The sequence below is a fragment of the Gadus macrocephalus genome, chromosome 9, assembly GCF_031168955.1.
Source record: "Gadus macrocephalus chromosome 9, ASM3116895v1".
Lineage (NCBI taxonomy): Eukaryota > Metazoa > Chordata > Actinopteri > Gadiformes > Gadidae > Gadus > Gadus macrocephalus.
Genome location: NC_082390.1, coordinates 14,273,589 through 14,294,629, shown reverse-complemented (window position 1 = coordinate 14,294,629; position 21,041 = coordinate 14,273,589). Strand labels below are relative to the sequence as shown.

Here is a 21,041-nt window from a genome sequence, read left to right as displayed (position 1 = left end):
CACTGTGAAAAAGAGTTTTCTCGACGCACATGGTTGTTGTTAAAAAGCGTATTTTTACTTAAAACACATAGCACAACCGTCGAGTCACTTGCACAACTCAAGCCTCCCTCCAGTCTAAAACTCTGGCCCTCTTAGGCCTAGTTTACACGAAGGGAAAACGCAGATATTTTCACACGGTTTGGCCTCTCATTTACACGAAAACGCCGTTTTTGTCACACAAAACGATTATTTCTAAAAACTCCGGCCAAAGTGGAGATTTCTGAAAACGCCGATTACGTGTTGTCGTGTCAACGGGTAGAAACGGGGTTTTAGGTTCTGAAACGTCACATTATGCGCCAGGAAATGCTTAACGTCATATGAGCGCCCTATGTTTACAGTTTGTTTGTTACAGGAAGACGCTCGTGTTATTCGTTGTTGTTGATTCTGAGGATTCTGATTGGCTTGCATGGCTTTATCCTTCTCCCTACACTGCCGCCCATAGGTTTGGCATAGTTATAATGTCCCAACGGCGTATTTATGCGTTTTGATGTAAACGACAACTTTTTTGAAAACGATGTTGTGTGCACAATGTTATTTTTGAAAACGGAGGGGGGGAAATATTCGTTTCTATAAATACCCTGCTACGTATAAACGTGGCCTTAAGGAGCACCAGAATGGCTGTGGCTCACTTAGCCTATCAGCCACAGCTGCAGACTATTATGGCTAACAGCCAGACAGGAATATGTGCATCTTTTAAAACGTGGTTTAAAACAGTGAATATGCCATTCACATCTTCACACACGCATAATCTGAAATAATCCATTCAGATTTTTCAAAATGAAATAAATTCAATTCAGTTCGATTTGCTCATTTAAACTGTGAATACAATATCCTCACCATGTTTTACTTCAGTTTTTTTCTCTCATATGGAGAGCTTAAATGTTATAACCAAATGTCTGTGTAAGTGGTAGCCACCAGCGGAAGATGGTGGTGGATGGATGGATAACTAACCTTTTTGGCCACAGTTTCAATTAGAGGAGAGGCCCTCAGGGAGGGTAAGGTAGACCCAGCGGAGGTAATCTGCCTGGGAAGACAGAGGGTCGGAGACCCCATCCAACACCTGCCCACTGCCAGACATCAAGCACTACAGAAGTGGATTCAGGTTGAAAGGATTTGGAGTTGGAGGAATTGAGGATTATTGTGCAGGTTAGATAGAGGGAGAGAATGAGAAACAAACAAACTATATCAAATGATTGTACCATTCCTGTAAATTCTATGATAATTTTTTACCCAAAATAACCAAATGACTAGTTTCCTCTTTTCTTCTTTATTTCGAAGTGATGTTGAGCAGAATTGTCTTCTGTCAGTTTGTTTTAAGTTTCAGAAATCTCCAGTTTTGCATTGACAGTTAAGTTAATAAGTACATGAATTACAATGATACAAACACACACAACGTACTGATCACCCTCTCTCGGACGTGATCATCAAAATCAATTGCTGTACAGAATGATCTACACATATACGCACGATAATTAATATTTTAAACTCGTTTGAGTTTCTCTTTCCTTTTCATCTATTCCCTTTAACGTAGGTCACATCTTTTGACTTCTCTGACTTTTGCGGGGACGTTTGTTCTGTTTCACACTCCTCCCCGTTATTCCTCTGTATTCGTCAAGCATGTTTAGTAAAGTAAAGCGAGGTCAGAATGATGTAAAATGCTGCCGTAAAGTAAAATAGAGGTATCTATTGATTTTTCTCTCGTCCCCCGATGTATATCTTCATATCAAACAGCCTTACTGCCGTGTATGAAAGGAAGAGAGGGAGTGCCGTGAGGATGGGAATGGAGGTGGCAGCTGCACCTGGCCATTAAGTTGCATTTCAAGTTGCTGGGATACACAGATGCCCCCCCCCCCCCACCCCCCTTCAGCAAATCCCCCACTACCCCTACCTACACTTCTTTCAAAAATAAATGTGTCGGCACCTGGCCCACCTGCAGATGTTCTGCCATAAATAATAGCCTTGTGGGAAGGAGCTAACCCATTGGCCCCGTCAACAACCTCCAAGAAATTATGGGATGGTTAGAAGTTTTAGGGTCATCCGAGTATTTCACTACATAAGGTACAGTAGCTAGATAGCTTTGTATAAATATATTCATGGTTATAGCATGAAAGCCACAACAACAATAACAGCTTTCTGTTTTTTACGTTACCTTTTCAGTTTCTCTGTGGTAGCGACAACAAACTACACATACACTTTGATCAAATGAGACAGGTGGCATATTGGGCTTGCTTACAGAAACTGAGTATGTTTGTTTATAACATCGTAGAGCACTATTAAGCTGTATGTGTGTGTGTGTGTGTGTGTGTGTGTGTGTGTGTGTGTGTGTGTGTGTGTGTGTGTGTGTGTGTGTGTGTGTGTGTGTGTATTTCCAGGTGTGAGTGTGTTTGCAGCAGTCCTTATGGTGTTTTAGCTCTTAGCGTTCCCATCAGGGACAGGGCTATAAACCTTCCCAACAGTGACCGGGGATTTCTGGACTTTATGGGACAGAGGAACACCAACGCATCCCCACCATCCCCCTATCTTGACCTTGGGGGCCAGTAACACATAAATGCACTTGATTTATTCCACCTCTACTTGCTCCCAACATACTTGCGTGATTGTTTGTTTATCTAAAAGCCAGGTCAATAAAGAAGCAAAGTCAAGAAATGTGTGCTGGAATGTGGATATATACAGTGTTACAGTATTATGTTATAAATATGTTTAACGTATTGATAGAAACCTATTTTTTGCTTGTGCCAATTTTCGATCGGATTGTATATTGGCAATTGAAGGAATGATCAACCTTTTTTTTTTCAACGCCAATATTAGGACGTCAATTATGCCTCACATAAGCATGTAACTAATGTTGTCCTCTGATTCTAATGGTAAAATTACCAGTGATAGGCTCAAAAACAACGGGCAACAGCTAAATCAATGATTCACTCCTTGGCCTGGGAACTTAAGGGGCCGCAAGACCTGTGCAAGCTGGAAGCACTTCACATCGAGTTAGGGAGCGAAAAATATGGTGTGTGGAGGATTTAATTAGTGTAAATAAACCATGACTGCCATGGAAAGATGTACTTCTATGCTCGTAAGGCTGAGATTCCCCCATGATAGAAACATGAAGCAGGCGTTCCTAGTGCCTGGGGCCAGTCGGCCGAGACTGGGTCCGGCTGACGGTAAAAGACGGGAGTGATGGGAGAAGAGAATTAAAAGAGACAGCAACAGGATGAACAGCGAGAGACAGAGAGAGGAGGGAGGGGAGAGAAGGACACAAATGAGAAAAGTGACAAGTGACGGAGAGCAGACGTAGCGAACGAGTGACAGAGAAAGAGAGAGAGCGAGAGAGAGACAGCGAGAGTTTCCAGGTCATTGCAGCCTCATTGCTGCCTATCCGCAGCGGGATAAGGATTATAGTCAAAAATATTAAATGCAAAGATGGGTGGATGGGGACACACACGCACACACACACACACACACAACCCCACACGCACACCAAAGCTGACATCAAAGGGACGTTGAAACGTCATACTTTACTTATAGAAAGACCGGTGTGTTTCTCTGCACACGTTGCTTAAATAAAAAAAATATATAGATTGCTAATGACCCGTTTGCAGCTGCAATTATTGGTAGTGACTCAGATTAATCAATGTTGATTCTCCTCCACAAATTCTAAATCAGAATAATATGCATGGTTGATGAGGCCTTGCTGCCAGGGAAGAATCAGTACCAGTATCTAACATCTGTTACAAGGCGAAAGACATCGTGCGACAACGGGAAATATCTTCGACACAAAAATCGAAACATCCATGTTGTGGATGGAAAAACCCATGATGTGAGTTAGGATGGTTCTTTGCCATTCTGTGTACTAAGGACCCTCACATTAATGGATCCATTTAATTTACGCTCTTACAAGACTGCTGCTTTTGAACTCAGGGGCTGATTGATCCATCTCCTCTTTTCGACTCTCATTAAAACTAAAGCATCATGCATCAGTGCTTAAAATATACCATAGCTAGCTATAGTCTTTAAATTTCAACAAATTTCATTATCATAACAGTTACTTCGTCCAATTTCATCTCCCGCTGAGTTTAAATACCCAGCGGTGCATTGTTGGCACGAAGGGACACTGTACAATGGCGTCTAACAAATCCTCCCAATATATTCAGCAAGCACGCTGCAGAGCAGAAATCCTAGTGGGAGAAGGTAAAGCAGAGCACCTCCGACTGGCTTTGTCGGCTGAACATGTTCCATTGTGACTCAATGAGATTAAAGCAGAAAAGCAGGGCCATTCATTTTTGCCTGCCTTTTTTCCAAATGTTCTTTGTGCTAATTCCGCTCCCCCTCACGTTTCCTCTCGGGGATGAGCGCAGGTGAGTGAATCATCTTCCAATCCCCCCCCCGCCCCCCCACACTATCTTCCTCAGCTCTTCATTGCCGTGTCCCATTATTCATATTTTCCCTCCATCTCTCCCTTATGCCACATCATCATATATTGACTCTCCTTCTTTCTCTATTGGCCTCTAAAGCTTGCGTTACGGTGACTGTCTGGTTGTGACCTCAGCTTTTTGGGACAGATGAACCTGTGAGGGGTAAACTGAGGGACCACAAGACCCCAATCACCTCCCTCCTTCTCCATTCTCTCCCAGCCGAATAAAACTGGAAGAACAACCAGAGGAGAAGCCCGTTCCAGCCACAGACTTGAAGATATACGTCTTCTCGATTAGTTCCTAGAACATTTTACATTTTGTAGGTCTGTTCAAGTATATCCATAACATTCCACTGTAAATGGAAATTTTACAGGATTTTGGCTCAACACAAATCATATTAGTGGGGAAACATGATCCCTCTCTCTTATTGAAGGAAAATGGGCAAGCAAAAATCTATATGGAAAAGTCCATTAGAAGGTTTCTTATCAGATGATAATTTTATACAGGATATAATTTGGCCCTCGTATAAAAAGTAAAGTGCTGAGCAGGCACTTTCAGTGTGCAACGTTAGCACACTGGCCCATCAACGACAGTCCATTCCATTGTTTTTATTTATATGTTGTGCTTGACTAGGTGTTTTTCTGGTCAGCTTTTCATTGTGCAATACAACTGCGTGTAAAACAACCACACTTGCGGCCACTTTTGTCTCTGCATTGGACTGACTGTGTTAAGAACGTAAAACTGCAATTTCTCTTATAATTTGGTTGATCAAATTTAAAGTATCGACTCTGTACCCAACGCTACTCTGCGAACCACAAGACGTCTTCCAGAACGCTGTACACAAGATCACAAGAACTGCGGAACGTGGCGATCGTTATTCCCATATTTTTAATTGGCAAAAGGAGACAAAAAAAAAACGTCCTGTATATTCGTGCAATAGGCGCACTACATATGAGGTTGCCAAAAAAGGGCATTGATTCTAGAATGAATGCCTGTTAAAATCATATTTACCCTATGTAACCTACGAGTGATGCTGCAAACAATGAAAGCAACCAATGCAGGAGCAACAAATGTGCTGTAGGAACAGGATTCCAAATTCAACAAGTGCAAGATAGATGTAGGAGAAGGGTTGGTTTTTTATCCATTATGATTTTATTGATTTCATTAGGAATTACTTTTTTGTTTTTCTTTTAATTGCTTCATTTAATGCAATAACCAACAGTATGCCAACCACAGCACCAGAGTATTGCACAAGGCAAAAACAGTTGGCAAGTTAAAGCTAAAGTGAGGTTTAGGTTTAGTTAGGCTTGTGAGGGACAGACCACAATGAGCCGGGTAGCTTTTATCAACCGTCAAGGGAACACGCAAAATAATAACCTTTTGATTAAGATCCTGTTCCAGATCTCAGACAGCCAGGCTGTTCTTTGTCGACAACAGACACTTGGAATGATGCAATGAAGTCAGGGGAGTATATCACGTTGCTGCCCTGAGTGCAATGTCAAGGATGTTCACCTGACGCACGTGGCTACAGGGAGGCAATGGAGTGAGACAAAGAGATGTAATTAGTGCTTGCTTTGATCGGTCCACGGAGAGGCGACGTGCCACTGCCTGTTGAATCATCTGCAGCGGTTACACAACGTAGACCAGCTGCATTAATATTTACATTCCCTTTATGTCAATCCAACTAGTGTTTAGTGATGTGGGTCCAGGTCTCAATGGACACAGATTTTATGCAGGATGATTCATGAATCATCAACTATAACGCTTTGTATCTGAATGTCTTATGTGATGCACTCCGTTTGTGATGTCAAAGTTGGGGTCGTAGTTCATATATTTGCCACTGCTTCGGTGCATAATCACATTCATTGTTGAATTATCCTGAGGAGCAGTGAAGGCAGTTCACCCGGGCAGATAAGAATGCTTTAAGCAATGAATGAGGAAAAAACAACTACAAGTTGTAATATAGTTTTGTTGTATGCCCTCACAAGGGAAGATGTAATTGATTTGACATAAATCGCTACAACACCGCTAGCAGCAGTGGTAGCTGAAGGGCTCACAGCAGCCGGCACCAGAGTTCAGCTACAAACGGACACTAACTTGAATAAAACGCACCCCACTCCGCAGAGGAGTCCAAAGGGAGTTAAATGGGAGAGAGATAGCTTGCTGTACATGCATAACACCAGCACCATGCTGACTATATCTTCAAGGTTGCCAAGGTAAAATAATTGGAAAAGAATCATGCCTATGATGTGATTAATTAATTTATGCATACTAATTAACAATGTTTATATTCTCACATTGTTTTAGCAACAGTAAACACAACATAATCTACGCACACACACAAAGTATGTGGGTGGCATGAATTAGCATCACACACACACACACACACACACACACACACACACACACACACACACACACACACACACACACACACACACACACACACACACACACACACACACACACACACACACACACACACACACACACACACACACACACACACACACACACACACAGGGGAGATAAACATCATTGTTTGCATTGTTTGAGTGTGTGTGTGAGCGAGAGAGAAGCATATTGTTTTGTAATCTTTTCTTCAGATCCTAGAGGAAAGTACAATACCTGATTATGAAAGGGAGTCAAGGGGAAACGTTGTGGCCCCAATGGAAATCCTTTTTACCTCCCTGTGGTTTTCTTTGCCATTTGTTGCCATCTCTGCCCTTCATCCTCTTCCCTTTATCTCTTTCATCAATCATGGACCCCCCCCCCCCCACCCCCCCCACCCCCCTGCTCCAATGAGCCCCATCACCTGGAGACACAATCCAACCTTTCTCTTTCTCTCCTCCTTTCCTGTTTCATATTGTTCACATTCTAGGGTTTGTTTGATTTATCAGATATCTGGTATATCAGCACGATATTGGAGGTTTATTCAATATTGGATATTGGCCGGTGAACGTCATCCACCTCCGATATTACGAGTAATGCGTGTCCCCTATAGCTTGTATGAATTAAACTGCTGCACTGCACTGCTGGAATGTTATCTTCTCTCCTCACTTTGTTTTCTCCTCAATGTGAGGTTAGGGTAGTTTTCATGTCTGCCAAACATGCCATAATCAAAAACTATATTTTTCATTATATTTCTGTAGGTTGGTAAGCGTTCAACATAAAGGAAGCTAATAATTGAGGCTGTAGGGAAATCAAAGTATAAAGGATTAATTATTAATTACCCTGTTCAGCCTACTCTGTCCAAAATACATCCACATCAGCCGTTAATAATTGATCATAGTGAATGTAGCCATATTAACTAACATATTGCTAAGTTATTAACATTCAATAACTTAACAGATTGGTACCTTGAACCTTGCATTAGTTAAACAATATCACCCAAAACTGATTCTAGTTATATTCTTATGTGATTATCGAATAGCCTACGTATGAACGGCAAAACCCTCGCTATAATCAAAGGTACAAGGTTTCCCTTTGTAAACCTTTGTAAACCTAGTACAGAGTGCTCTGTCATATTCGTTCTCGCTAGTCCACGCTGTGCAATGCTTTAAGAAACGTTGAGGCTTGTTCAAATGTATTTAATTCCAATCATAAGAATGCATTTAATTAAACTCACACAACTTTTAATTATGTCTTCACCTTCTTATAATACATCCATGGTCTAGAAGTAAAGTCAAATGATACTTGTGTCTCGCCACTTTTCTTTCTCTTAGATCTTCAATTCAATGGCAGTTATTTATCCTTGAAGCAACTTTATTTTTGTATTTGGCATAAATTGTTTTGTTTGAAACAATATGCATATTGGCGCAGAATATCTGCAGTCGCAGTCCAAGTCAATAAAATATCGTATCCAAAAGCCATATTGGATGTTCCCTAATTCATATGCTGCATTTCCCTTCTTAATTGTTCACTCTCTCTCACACACTGGCTATCCATGATTTCTGGTAGATGGAAATGTAGAGAATTGTGTGTTTAATCTGTTAACTGGAGCAAGAGAACATGATTTCCACAACAACCAAACAAGCTTCCAAAAGATAATCTCAAGGCCCTCATTTCCTTTTATTTTGGTATCAAGACAAACAAATTGAATAGAAGGCTTACCCATCCAATTTGATGGGTATTTGAATTATTTTAAAATCCATTCCTGGAAGATTTGCAATGGGTTTCAAGATCTGCTGTGGCGAGGGAGGTGGTGTTGTAAGGTGAATGACTCATGCTGTGTGTTTTGCCACATTCACCCTCAGCTACTGGCATTCCGTCGCTGTGGTTCAGTTGGATTTAATTTCCCACATGAGTCGGAGCATGTTCACGATATAAATGCTATGAATTAACTAAGTTTGGCAAACAGATGACCTTGAATGTGCCAGAGTCCTGGTTTTCTACATTTTCACCCATACTCACAACCACACACACTCCTGGGGGCAAATGCAGCACTTGCACAATCAGTAACAAGAGTGTGCCACAACAGTCAAAACAATCAAGTTCAATCTATAAACGTTTTAACACTGCCAAATATGCCCGTCTTATGCCCCGCCTTTTTCCCAGCATGGTCCGCGCGTTTACACTGACCGAGGTAATATACCAGCTTGATTTCGCTCCCCAATTTCCCCTCTCAGACCCTACACATATTGGGGGTTTAATTTTCATTTAAATGCGATTAGACGGCTCGCGGTTCAAGGGTTAGTGGGTAGAGGTGTCGCTGCGTTGTCTCTACAACAGAGACAACGCAGCGATATCAACATGAGTAGTTCTAACTGGAGAGACGGTGAAATCCGCGACATGCTGACCATCATGAGAGAGAAGGTGATGCAGTCTCATTTAACAAAGACGTTAAAAGAGATGTTATCTACCAGTAAGACGCAGGGAACTTTCAGGAAAAAGTTTGGCCCTTCCCTTTCAACACACACACACACACACACACACACACACACACACACACACACACACACACACACACACACACACACACACACACACACACACACACACACACACACACACACACACACACACACACACACACACACACACACACACACACACCTCATATTGGATCAAGATTGACAAGGCAATCATAAGGAGGTGTGGATTGCAAGACCAAAGAGTTAAATTGTAGGACTTGGGTTTGAAACAGTGCTCAAGAGCTGCACGAGGGCCATCGCAACAACTTCACATTGCAGAGTGAGGGTGAGTATCAAAATTGCACATAAGAACCCTTTCAGAATCAAACATTAGAGCGTCCTCTGACTAACCCTATCGCATCCCTATTGTAGTAGATTGTCCCAAAAGTGAATGACAGGGCCCATTCTGTCTTTTATGTTTCTGTAATCGTTACCGACTGAGATGATTAGTTTATGAAAAAAAAAAATTGGCAAAAATCGAATGAATAATACCAGTACTTTTTCAAGGCAAGATAATTTAAAACATTTCTTAATATTCTGGTGCTTTGGGATTAGCGTTTGCCGTTATTTATGACCTTTTAGGGACTAAATAAAGATTGATCGATAATGAGGGTTAGGGTTACACACATGCTTATTGGTTGCCTTCCTCCCTTGTGTCTTCAAATAATTACAGTTACTCAGAAAACTGACCATGACACAATAACTCTTTCTGATGATACCTTGTCCCATGTGAGAGATAGCCAACACACTTTAAATCATGCTGAAGGCCATTTGTCGGAGTAAAGCAACACCACTACACCTCGTTGTCATAGAGACAGAACACTGACAGATTCAGGGGGTGACGGCAGCAGAGAGTGACAGATGCATCCACCCCTTCAGAGCCCCCGCCCCAACGGGCCAATACTAGCTCATCTCATTTCCAGTCGGTTCCACCTTTGCCGAAAGCCCAGCATCACAACTAATCAATCACTCCAGCAGCACCACTTTCTGAGTGGTAGAGAGGGACACAATATTGAAGACGACACCAAGACATAAACAATACTATTCAGTGTGGCTCAGTTCCACTTCAGTATGGGAGGTTTCATAGGAGGGGGAATATGGGGGAATGCTTTCTGATCCAACGTGGATAGACTAGAGAGTAAATGGAGGTCTGTGTTAGGGTGACCTCAGATCAGTTAGCATGTTGACAAACAATGGCCTTAAAGTTAAAATAAGTAAAATATCAACCAACTCGTAGCTTAAAATGACCTGGAGTGGACATATCGATAGGGATTTAAATCATTTCATAAAATCGCATTCTATAACTGGTATATTCTACAAATAAAAAGTGCATGCCAGCCTGTAGCTCTTTAGTTGCACAGCCAGTCTGAGCCAGGCAGTTAATATAAGAGTTGCACAGCCAGTTGGACAGAACATTCTGAAAGTCTTACCCTTACTAACAGGGAGGGGCTAAATCATACACATTGCGTCTTTAAAAGAAATACAGTCTTTGTAAAAAGACACAGGAGAACAATATATATACAGCCATTAATGCATATGTTCAAGAGAAAATATTGAACTCCCTCTGAGGTCAGATTTTATGCAGTATGTGTATTATTGGTAGCGGTTCACTAAATATTTTCCAGCAGTGTGCCCGAAAACAACCCTCCCTATTTCCCAAGCTGTCCATGAAGATCCCAGCTTAGAGGTTTTAATCTCTTGGAACAAAAAAATTAAAGCCTCACAGAAACCACACGCATACTGGGAACGAGGTGTGTGTGTGTGTATGTGTATGTGTATGTGTATGTGTATGTGTATGTGTATGTGTATGTGTATGTGTGTGTGTGTGTGTGTGTGTTGTGCTGACCACCTGCAGAGCAACTGATAGTGACGCCTGAGGCTAAATACATTTCAGATCAAAGCAGCCTTACTAACTTTTTGTTTCATATCCTACTATTATGTAACAGTTTCCTAACCAGAGAATGAAAATAGATCCAAGCCCTTATAAAATAAGTATCTGCCATGCCTATTGTAATTATGTTAAGCTGTGCATTGAACTCAAATTAAAGTAATCTTTAACACTACCCCTTTACCAATGACACACATGTATGAATGCATGCATGCATGAAAGCTGGTTTGGATACCACGGATACACACAACTCACCCATTTCCCAGCGGTAGCCCGCGCCTGTGAGCACATCCTACATGACTCTCAAATGTCTGGCTGTGTAGAGCTGCGTGGCAACTGCATGTGGGCAATGGACGGTGCAACACAATCGCGGTGATGATCTAAATGACTGTGTACTTTGTGGCTGTGAAAGTGTTCAGAAGCATCTTCTTGCTGACACGCTCCCGCTCACCGACTCTTTCCGAATGACCCCTGTGGCTAGAAGCACATCTCTGAACATTGGCTTCAGTCCCTCCACATCCCTATGGGCCAACACCTCTGGGGACAGACTTTGAAGGGAAATGGGCACATTTGTACATTCCTCTACTTTGATGCCCATGGGGTCATCTGCTACAATACATTGTAGGGCTGGCCCAAATACATAATTTCAGGATTTTAATATTCCTTAGGTGCAAAAATGAAAGTCATAGTGTGTATATCTTCCCCTTTTAGGCAGGGGATCTTCCCCTGCCTAAATCAAAGCCAATTCACATTTTTTAATAAACCAATAATCTTTTCCTGGAAAAAAATTCAGAAGCGGTTCATTTCATTAACTTGTGTTATAATCCACTCATCGGTCCGAGTCTGAATCACTTACATCAGAGAATGAAGGCTTAAAGTTTATGAATAGACACGGCTTGCATAGTATCAAGTTAGGCCTGCTTTTAATGATCACAAAACAAATGGGTGGTTTGAAGATTGGGCAACTTTTTTTATGAAAATGCAGCGCTATTTGTGCCCTTACATATATCATTTTTGAATAACTCAATAATAGCTATAGGGTATTCGGACGAAAAGTAATCAAACATTCAACCTGCTGTTTGCAAACATGAATAAGCATTAAAAAAAGTAGGAAGTATTTGAATAATACTGAATTGATATGAAAAACCTATCCCAGAAAAATTCAAAATCCAAGCCTAGAACTACTTGTATAGAAATATGATTCAGGCAGAGCAATTGTGTACTATTTGTAAAACAATCTGTGAAAATAAGTTTAAAAAAATGAAAGTATGAGTGGGCAGATCGAAAAAACACAGAAGAACACTATAACTGCCACCCCCCCCCCGATGAAAAAAATCAATAACAGTCTAGTCCATGAGACAAAAAGTTGTATAATTTATATATTGATCAGTCTGCACCTGTGTAATTTGCCAGTAGGCTAGCAGAACCTAAGCCTTCTGCTGAGCCTTTGCCAGTGTGGAATACCCAATCTGTTGTTGGGTGTTAAGCTATAAATGATGCATGCTTATGCAAGGGGATTGAAAACCTAGAGGTTTCATTTCAATCAGGTGAAAGCAACACAGTGAACCAAGAAGAAGCCAGACAACACAGGTATGTTTAAAGAGTTTATCAACCTGACAATCTGGACATTCAAATGTTTATAAAAGCTTAAAAAATAATCTAAAATCAATTCCCAATGTCCCCTTAAAGTCCATATTCTATAGTGCTATCCACTAGTCTACCATGCGCTGGCATCCTTGCTGATGCACTTCCCTGTCACACATAGGTCCGTGTACAGAAGCTACACTTTCCCACCTCTCACACTTCCGCGACCTTCCTGCTCCGCTCTGCAGTACTCTGGCTCGTTGAGTAGTTAACGGCAGCTTCGTCTCGGTATTACTGGTGGCTCGCGATTTGGTCTGTGGGTCCAGCAGCTACCCAGATTGTTTGGCTTAAAGGCTGTGTTGCAGGGTTTATTTTCCAACAAATTTGTGCAATTTGCTTGTTGGTAATAAAGATTTAAACTGTTATTTATTGTATTTAATGTTGCTAGGTATCACAATACGGAATGTAATACGAAAAAGTAGGAACTATTTTAGCGGTTTGCTATTGATTCTCATTTCCCCCAGAATGCATTGCATGACGTCACGTTGGGGAGACACGGACCAAAGCCGCATTGAGACCCTAGAGAGTAGAGACTAGTAATAGAGTGTTCAGCAGATAATACTGATACATAGATAACATATATATAGTTAGTATGCTACACGTGAACCTCCTAAGATGGCGCAATTTGATTGGTTCACTATCTCGGGATATTGGGCAATATCCCATGATGATTGACATCTCAAACTCGATATTGCTCTCATCGCAAAATGTCCGCTAATAACAAATAAACCGCTAATAAAAACAAATAAATCCCGGCAAAAAGTGTTATCTTGTTTATTTTTGGAGTGTTCGTGTAGTATATACTAAAACATTTAATTAACAATTATTCGCCGAAGGCGAATAATTGTTGATTAATAGCCTAGTCAATTCTTTATTAATACCAAACGGAATTCATTTAGGTGATTCGGCTCACACAGTTTAGCCTACAAGACCACACAGAACAAGGGAGACAACAAGTCTGACATACACAAAATACATCACATTAAAACTAGTCACATAAATTGATAGATAGATCGATAGATAGATAGACAGATAGAAAGATAATTAAATATGTTCTATTATTTGCCTTGCGGAGCCAGCCAATCCTGTGCGCGCATGCAAATTAGCCATGTGCGCCTAACACAAGAAAGAGTAATGTTGAGAAATCATGCTAAAAATGGATAGCAAGCGAAAGCTAAACCAGACTGTATCAATCACATACTTTGGGTCCATTCTAACTTATGGTAAGAGGATAGTCTTTAAATCTTTGCAGTGACTGAATGTTGATGATAAAACGGATTGTTTTGCATAAGATGAGTGTGTGCGACTTGTGCTGTGTCATTTCAAGCTTCGGCATACTGCATGGTTATGAAGGCCTTGTGGCCTTCATAAATGTGCACGGATACGTATCAATCGTCTTGTGACAGATCTTTCACTTCTGTGTTTATTTTTCGGAAATATCGGTTGGGTATAACTGCAATAAAATACTTTAAGCAGGGGAAGTTATCTCCTACATTCACCATTCATAAAATTCCCGCTGTGCGCTCGCGCTCTGCCCTGTCTCTGTTACGAAGCGCGAAGCTGCCCCTGCATCTCTGCACGTTAGTTGGCGGGCCGAGCCCCTCCTTCTCGCGTGTGTGTGCGTGCGTGCGTGCGTGCGTGTGTGTGTGTGTGTCCAGTCCTCCCATATTAATCTGTAAACCACATAATAAGTAGTCAACAGAAGACAATGTTTTAATCCCACTTTATATCTCCTCGTTACTTTTAGATGAGAACCCCTGGCCAGCCTTTCAGACTGGGTGTCAGGCTAGGGAATTTAAAAACAGGCATCCTTGGTTAGAGTGGAGGGAAAAAAAGTTATAGGTAAATGTCAGCCAACATACAGTTGGTATACACAATTGAAATTCATAATGTTAATCACTATGCAAATGAGAGTATAGCTAATTCATGGTCATTTTTAAGGTGCAGTAATTTCACACTTTTACACAATTAAATTACTGTATGGTATGTTAGATAACAACAGTAAGAGCTCAAATTAGAGCAATTGAAAGAGTGAAACATTAGTCTCCTGTCATCTCCTTCTCATGCACTGGTTAGCCATGGATGTAAACAGTTCATTCAATTATTCTGAGTAGATTTTGTCCTTGTTTAGCATGTGCTATTGCTACTATAGATATACAAAGGACAACTTGTCATTTTTGTGTTCTATTTGTTCATACTGTTATTAAAACTGATAAACCTACTCAGCTTTCCATGATTGTTGATAATCGTTATACTCTTAAATCAGCGGGTTGTAGACCCCTGCGTTGGTGAGTGTGGTGCGACACCCCATAAGCGCCACACACGTACATGGGTTTCAATGGAATTTGTTTAGAGAAAAACAGAAAAAAAAAATCGAGGTTTAAATCGAAAATCGTCCATTAGTTAGAAAAAAATCGAGATTTTATTTTTAGGCCAAATCGCCCAGCCCTAGTTGTGGTCTTATTGAAGCAGCCTAGCCTTGGAGCTGGATAAGTTGGAGTGATTGTGTACGGGCATGCAAGAGTGACAGAGAGAGCACACCCACCGTGGTGATGTTTGGCTTGTTGTGGGCTGTCCGTCAGCATCCTGACAGGTTTGAAATTATACGGCTGTGGGCCATCATACATGTTATTTGTGGTTCTTGCCACCTCTTAGACGCCACAGTTCTAGTACTAGGCTGAGGCTACCTTCCACCACGTCTCCCCAACATGACGTCATCGCCGAATGGCGTTAGAAAACACCCGTTACTGCCAAAAACCAAAAACTGGACTTTAACACTATTTTGGAGACATTTTATACACATATTCTGAGTGCCTTAATTATGTACCCATTAATCAAAACTTCTGGTTAACCGGCTCGTAGGCCTTTAACTTTCCCCGTTCTCTCTGCGCCGTCCCTTCTATCGCCATGTCCCAGATCCCCGCCTTTCTCCTTCTCATTGGTCAAAAGAGGTGACCATCGATCATGCAGTCACATACCCAATTCCAATAAAGACAACATGCAAGTAAAACCATACACGAAAAATAAACTTTGTCTACCCAATAAAACACAAGAAAACCTGAAGATAATAAAAGCTTTACAAACACAATATATGAAAAAAAAATATGCACTATAGCAAAAAAAGGTATAAATATAACAATCCATACTTCCACCGTGCAACACTTATGCTCTCCTACCCACTCTCCGTGCTCCATTTTCTCCCCCAAATCTCCGTTCTACGCAACTGTGCACAGCAGGGCATCCGCCTTCACCGAGCTGAGACAGCGCTGTATTGGCCAACCCCCACTGAACATAAACTGTTTGCGTCAAGTTGTGGTGCTTTGCGGCCAAAATAAAGGAAATCACTGCAATGAGTAATTCAAGCAATTACTTGCAGGGAGTCAAATTTTTGAGAATTTCCTTTTACTTTATAAAACCCTGCCCTGGCAGCAGAACATCAGCCTTTACACAAAACAACTGGCCGTCATATTGTTGTTGTTGCAAAGCAGGGGAAAGCTATTGAATTTAATTGCGTCGTTAGGCGAATACTCCTGGTTTGAAAGGGAGTCAGCAAGTCAGCACCAAGTCATCTCGCACAGCTAATTTCTCATTAGTCAATCACAGTACTAGTTAGAAAGCTTTTCCAGCCCCCATAAAGCTGTTATTGTTTCCTCCAGGCTTATGTACCCTGGAATAGAAAACCCAATGAATTTTTTTCAGTGATCTCAGGCGGAAAATACTAAGTTAATAGGCATGCATAAATGGTTCCCGAAGCTAGGAAACAAGAGGACACAACCTCTAAAACTTGGATCATGTGTACAGCTCAAATCATTTGACTCAAACTTTTCAGTAGTTCTAAAGACTGTGAATGCTAAAGATGGGTATAAATTACATGGAAAGCCAAAGCACCAAACTATTTTGGGTGCCTTTGCCAGTGTTGCGCCATACAGTCGGGGTCCCAACGGATTTATGCACTCCGCTACAAAATCACCCAAATCAATATATAACGATTAATTATTATTTCTTATCGCAATACGTATCGCAGAAAGATAAAATATTGCAATATCCTGCAGACCTATCTACAACTCATCTAAACTCAGCAGCTCAACGCTACTTTGAATGATCAATTTAACTAACGTTAGGCTTATTCATTTCAAGGAAATTACATTGCGTGATTAAATGTAACGTGAATAAAACTTTCATACATTACCTCCGTATTACTTCGCGTCATGGTATAAGTATAAACTCACAATATGTATCTGAACCTTAAATAACAAGAAACAGTGAGAGTTAAGAAAAGGAGCTATAATGGCATACCATTGACTGTATGGATAATACACAACCACGACAGATTTAACCTGAATTAACATACAGTGAAACGACAAACAAACCAATATGTGCAGACAGAGAAACGAACAGTTATGCTGTTCTCTGTCCTCTACCTCTGTTGTGGTTACTAAGCTTTGGATAAATGTATTTATAGAATAAATGTTTAAAGGATTTGACTGGATGGTTTTGGATTGTTGATAAACTGTGCGATTTCCAACGTACGTGTGTGCATAACACACTGTTAGTGTTTAGCTAAATAGTAAATATTAATAATAGGCAAAATTTGAGCAGTACAAATTTTAATACAATTACATTATTTTAAATAATTATGTAGCTGGACAGCTCTATTGTCTGAGTGTGACTAAAGCATGACGTCGTATACTCAAGTCCACTTCTCTGTTGTCTAAACACCCTTGTTGGTTTGCAACATACGCACAATGAATGCATTTTAACGTCCATTAAAAAAATATGTAAACAAAGAATTAAAAAAATACATAATGGGATCCACGCTTACCACTAATAACCTTAATGACCGAAGGGTCTGAATCAAAAAGGAGAGTTACACATAGTTAAGAAGCTTTTGCAACCGAAATGGCAATCGGCGGTTGTGTTAACATTTAACATTTCATATACGTTTTAAAAAAGGTCAGAGAATGTCACCAGCACTATGAGTCTTTCGATGCCATTACTCATCTCAACATATTAGCACTTACTAAGCAGGTAGCCATTATACATAGCCACACATTTAAAAAAGAAACCCTACTCGATTTTTATGCCAGAATCCATAATTTGCTCTTCACATGCCAATTTTCCAAATCAAGCGGCTCAAATTCTCTCAAAGCCAACCTGGTCATGCAAGTCTGGATTTCAGTCCCTTTGTATCACTGAGCAAACGCATGTGAACAAATCATATGGCAGGTAATGTAATCTGAAACGACCTCTGTGGACCAGTCAGTACATGTGGAGGACTGCGGCCAAGCAAGCACCCCCAGGTCTGCATGAACCCACTAGCTGTAAGCTCTGGAGTTATACAGAAGGGCCGAGCAGGCTGGGCCAATCGTTATCCCAGGTTTCAGCCTACACCTGTTATGAGATGCACTTACTTTTCTTTATAAATCAGGGACTTTCAAAACGAATCGCACAGAAAGAATATTTCTGGCAGAGGGAAAGGCAGGGGGGGAATATGGTTGCATTTGCATGAGAATGGCAACCGGATACGCTAGTTTCAACTACTAGGAGTAAAAGTAATTCTGGAAACATTCAAAACGTAACTAAACGTGTCCCACTTGATTAGCAATGAAGCTTCATAATAAATAATAGATAATGATAATAATGGCGAAAAAAAAGTGTGAATTACAGGTTGGTATGGTTTTTAAAGTATCTGCAATCACAAGGCTCCAAATAGCACATTTGGAGAAAGGAACCGTGTAATTCCGCATTGGCGGCACATCTCCACGTAATCTGCTAGGCTCCATAAAAATGAAATCTTCTTATCGGTGAAGCAAGCAGAAACAGAGATTACCCAGCTAGGCTAGGCTACCGTACAGCCAGCCTACACACATAAACCCTAGGCCTGCACACAGAACACAGAACATTGCCAAAGAACAGGTAAGATTTGCAGGCAATGCTAGAAAATTCCACATTCAGACCTTGAGGCCGGCCAGTGCCAGGAACAGAGCATTCATACATGGCATGTGAACCCCAGAAGTGAGTGAAATTGCTGTCATGTCAACACACACATTTTACTGTCAGCAAGAAAAAATTTCATTCATGATATAATCTGGAGGAAATCCATGGAGGTTGCTGGAATAATAAATCATACCATATATCATCAAAACATGCATCCGCAGGTGTTTCATTTCCCCACAACCAAGAAACTCCCTCACTTTGTATTTGTTATTTCATTAGTCAGATGGGGAGGCAAAAATGACCAGTTTTACTGCTCAGACCCACATCAAGTGGGGAAGGCGGATGAGGACGATAGGAGGAGATTGAAGAGGTGGGGCACATCGCAAACCTCTTATGTTGGCCGATGCAGATCACAGACGGTACCATGCTCAGGTAGCCTGGGACCCAGACGAATCCCGCAAGCTCATGTCATGTTTCTTCTGCTCTGCAGATAAGGACTGGCTCCCCTCTCGGACAAAAATATTTCTGAGGTGCGAGGTAGACCGACCAATCACAAGCGTTTATCTAATAAGCGACGGGATAAATACGATAATTATGCAGAGGTAGGCACAACAACAGATGGAGGCCTCTGATTTAGAACTATCTGTTGAATCTGCTACTTGGGCACTATTGAACGAAATGGAAGGCATATTTTCGCATTTAAGAAGAACAAACGACTGCAATTCGTCATTCAGTGCTGCATCAGCCGTTCCGTTGCTTACGAGGTACGAGGTTACAATCAATGTTTCACATTTAACTCAGACCTACAAACTCACTGTGCCGAGTTCAAGTTGCCGGAGTTGGCCCTATAGGCCCCACGGCAATTTGATCTGTTCGTTTTGAGACTAGTCAATTATTGACCTGACACCATAGAGTAGGCTACATAAGATAAAAACGGGATATGAAAAATGAAAAATAAAAAAGGGTGAATAGAGTTATTCAATTAGAAAAGGTCCTGATCTTTTACTGGAGAACATCAGATATATATATAAAAAAAACGGATGCATCAGCCTATAAAAAATGAAGAAGTACTATTTAAACAGTTGAAAGCATTAAAGTCTAAGCAATCAGCATTGATTCCAGGGAAACCGAATTATATGGAGCAAGCCTACAACGATATGTTAAACAGTTGGTAAACAAGTTCAGCATTTCTAGCAGTCTGTCTGCTTTTCACTGTCTCGATTTGTCTTATATTTGCAAAGGAAAGATTGAATGACGACCCATGTGTTTGACTCAATGTGTTCATTCAAAGTGCTTTCCAAGTTGCGCAGATATAAATTCGAATGCAACGTAGGTAAATATCTGTTGGTATAGCCTCTGGACGGGTGTTGACGTGATGCAAATCGATTATTTAAGTTGGTCCTGTATACACCAGTAATATGCTATGAATAAAAATATGGACTTAACGTCCTTCGCCTCAGATATAGCTCCAATAGCGGGAGAGCGGTTTTGCTTACCTTTGATGTGTTCGTTCACGACGCTCTCGAGCTTGTCCAGTCTCTCGATGATCTTCAGAGTTTCCCCCCTGCTGTCGTCCTCTAACTTTCTCTCCAACTCGCTGTTTTCCGCAACTTTCGGACTTACGTTAGCCACGTAGTTAGTAATCCAGCCGACGTACAGCAAGCACACTATGTTGGTCATCCCGCTCAGTATCACGCATGTGGACACCAAAGTTTTGGTTCTCCGTGAGCACAGCATCGCTGAATCGCATCCATTCGTTTTCCAGATGAGTAGGTATAAGCAAGCTGTATGCTCCGGGGTTTTAGAATTAAGTACAGTGAGATACTCCTTTCATGGCCAGCCTAGTCACAATCTCGAACTTGTTGCAGCATCCCTGTCGGACGGAAAGAGGTCATTCGTATCACTGGGAGTGAAGCCCTCCATTCACGAAACAGCGAGTTCTCAAATGCTTGACAAGCAAGTAAGTGGATGCTGCGCGTGGAACCATCCCGCTCCGCGTGCAACTATGAGCAAAGGGGGGACGCCCCTAGTCACTACACAGCCAATGGGAGGGCTGGAGGCGTGTTCTGCTTTCACAAGTCTCATCATCACAACTGGTGTGCGCGTGTGTGTGTGTGTGTGTGTGATGCCTAATTAGTTGCTGTGTCCACTTTCGTGAGTCTGAAAAACACATTTCCGAACGTGCGCACACACAGTGCATACTTTAATAAC

The 21,041-nt window shown here is 41.3% G+C and overlaps 1 protein-coding gene across 1 annotated transcript in view; it reads right to left on the bottom strand.

The window, feature by feature from the left end:
- LOC132464522 (polypeptide N-acetylgalactosaminyltransferase 18-like) overlaps positions 1–20,816 on the bottom strand; it is a 69,948-nt gene extending 49,132 nt beyond the window's left edge. Inside the window, exon 1 of the mRNA XM_060060943.1 lies at positions 20,327–20,816. Coding sequence (XP_059916926.1) covers positions 20,327–20,567 — 241 coding nt within the window. The 5' untranslated portion in view covers positions 20,568–20,816. The remainder of the gene's footprint in view (positions 1–20,326) is intronic.
- Positions 20,817–21,041: the final 225 nt, after the last annotated feature.